The following is a 3,015-nucleotide window of genomic DNA, read 5'->3' on the forward strand; positions in this document are numbered from 1 at the left end:
TTAGTTTATAAAACAAAGTCAAGGACTTTATTATTAATTTCTTTTGCTATAATGTAATTTATATTATTTCACCTCGTTATCTGTCTTGCATTTTAAACTTATGCCAGGATTGTTTTTTTTTTGTTTTTGTTTTTTCTCAGGGGCTATAAATACTTCTCTGTTTAAATATCCGAAGGGTTTTTCAAATGCCGACTATACCGACACTTCTTTCGTCCCCCTTTTTATTGATAAAAACTCGGAGATTTACAAGAAAGCTTTACAGATATGTAAAGCAGACGATAACGCTTGTATTTATGACTACATCGCAACTGGTGATGAAAGTATTGCTAAAGCAACTGAATCCCTTGATACGGAAGCCAGAGACGACTTCCAAGCTGCAAGTAAGCAATATTATTTTTCTACTCTTTTTCAGTTTCTATTTTCTGCCTTGTAACACACAACTAGGAAAATGTGTTTTGGCTGATCAATCTCAAAAGATCCACCCTAATAGCCGAAGATGATTAGTGGGGAAGGGGTCTTTGAATAATTTTATAACAGCATAAAAGTACCACAGACAAGACAACTCTTCCGTTCTTGTTATGGTTCATATTCACCGTTATATTGGAGAATCTTGAGGTCTGTTTATGATGATGATGACGATAATCATGATGATGAAGATGTTACTGCTGCTGCTTCTGCTGATGATGATGGTGATGATGATAATAATAATAATGATCATAGTTTCCAATTTTGACACAAGTTAGGCGATCTAAGAGAAGGGAATAAGTCGATTCCATTGACTCGAGTACTTTACTGGTGCTCTAATTTGGCGACCCTGAAAGGATGAAGGCAAAATTGCCATTGAAAGGATTTGAACGCAGAACGCAATGAGCCCTGAAACATTCTGTCTGACGCGCTAAATATTCTGCCAGCTCATCAGTTCCATAAAATAATACGCTATGAAGTAAGAGCGGTACAACTTATAGTTATACTTTTATGACTCAGACCATTGCAGGATTCCTAGCAATGAAATGAAACGACCACGCATATGTATTCCATGATTATCACAGGTCAGGCCGTAAATAACATTTACAGCAACCACACTATGCGACTGTCCTTCGGTAATATGTGATGCGTACATACACTCATTATTACTATCTCTTGTATCTTCTATAGAATAAATATAATATCGTTTGAAATACGATTTCAGTGCAATTCTAGAATTGCTGAAGCGCCTGTACTAAGCAAATGAGCTCAGCCGAACAGGCATCAGTCACTATCATGATTGATGGAAACAGAGGCTAATACTTCACCGCGTTCATTGTACAGGGTGTAATTCATGAACCAGATTGGCTTTGGCTATTGTCGGGATTATACTATTTCAGAGGATATAAATTAAGATGGTAGCTCATTTAGCTTTCGCAAGTTATGTGAGCTAAAGTGGATATATTTAAACCTTCTCTGTTCCACTGATATCTTTATTAAGATAACCAATATTACGTTATATGCCGACTAATAATTTCAGTAATTTCCCCATAAATTTCGGTAAGGTAGTATATACAGGGAAGATAAAATTTTAGATGTTTCGAGAAAAGTTGTTCATCAGAGAGAGAAAATATCTTTTCAAAAACGTTTCACCGACAGACAAATATTAGTTTCCTCGGCTTTTAAATTACTTTTTTGACAGCAAGATTATTGATAACAATTCTGTTTTATCACAGGAAACACTGCTCCTGAAATTTCCGGTGAAGAAACTATCAAAATAATTATAAATCAAACAACAACTGCCATTCTCAATGTGACAGATGCTGAAAATGATACTTTCAGAATCCTGAAGCAACAAGGTAGCGAGTATTTTAATGTCAGTAAAAACGGATCCGATATTACATTATCAATATATTTGATGCATTCAAATGCGGTTAATATCAGGTGAGTTAAAGAGGAATTTCTATCCATATTATTTCTTTTTACCATTGACACAAATTGAAACTTTGTAGAGCTCTTAGATTGTTAGAATACTGTTGTTCTTGTTCGATTTGGTGTGGCAGAAGACTTCATATCGAAATGACTTGAGCTTTGAAACTTCTGGAGAAATTAACCCTGAAACTTTTCGTTGTGCATGTTTGATAGAGCAATTTTCATTCTATATAGACTAAGGTTCTTCATCGAAAACTCAGCCCTAGTTTTTGACAGTTAAACAGTATTAACAGTGACTTTTATTGCAATTGAAACCATAAACGTTTAACTAATGCTAATACAGAAGCACTTAATATAGTTGAAACAGTAATAAAATAAAATCAGTTAGTCTAACCATTGCTATCATTAAATTACTTAATTTTATGCAGTGATAAAATTATATTGTTTGATTAACCAGTAATAAAGACCAAATCAATTGAATTTAATGAAAGCTAAAATTAATCACTTAAGTGATAAAAATTAAATAACTTCAGTTTAATTAGTGGTAATATTAAATTGTTTAATTTTACCGAATGATGTACTTGAAATTTAATCAGCGATAAATTTTAACTACTCCAGAAATACATCCATATGGAAGTACATATATACATACATACATGCATACATACATACATACATACATATATGCATATTTACATACATACATGCATACATACATACATACTACATACGTACATACATATTTTACATACATTGCATATATATATATATATATATATATATATATATATATATATATATATATATATATATATATATGACGCTATCGTACGTCAAATTCAACTTGCGTTGAAAGTCAACAAAGTTTGCTTTACAAGCGTTGATATGTATTGAAAGCTACAGATAAGGAAATAATTTATTCTCAAACACAGTAGAATGCTACAATAATAGCATGAACAGGATACAATATCGATATTTTGTAGAAAAATCTGTCAGTGGTTAGCCATGAGACTCGAACTCACGGTTCGTGTCTCATGGCTATTGTATTAGTATTCTTCTGCGTTTGAGAATAAAGTGTATTATATATATATATATATATATATATATATATATATATAT

General features: G+C 32.2%; 1 protein-coding gene across 1 annotated transcript in view; it reads left to right on the top strand.

The window, feature by feature from the left end:
• LOC128248075 (mucin-like protein) overlaps positions 1 to 3,015 on the top strand; it is a 48,618-nt gene that overhangs the window by 11,524 nt on the left and 34,079 nt on the right. Inside the window, exons 6-7 of the mRNA XM_052968488.1 lie at positions 141 to 380; positions 1,701 to 1,908. Coding sequence (XP_052824448.1) covers positions 141 to 380; positions 1,701 to 1,908 — 448 coding nt within the window. The remainder of the gene's footprint in view (positions 1 to 140; positions 381 to 1,700; positions 1,909 to 3,015) is intronic.

The sequence above is a fragment of the Octopus bimaculoides genome, chromosome 6, assembly GCF_001194135.2.
Source record: "Octopus bimaculoides isolate UCB-OBI-ISO-001 chromosome 6, ASM119413v2, whole genome shotgun sequence".
Lineage (NCBI taxonomy): Eukaryota > Metazoa > Mollusca > Cephalopoda > Octopoda > Octopodidae > Octopus > Octopus bimaculoides.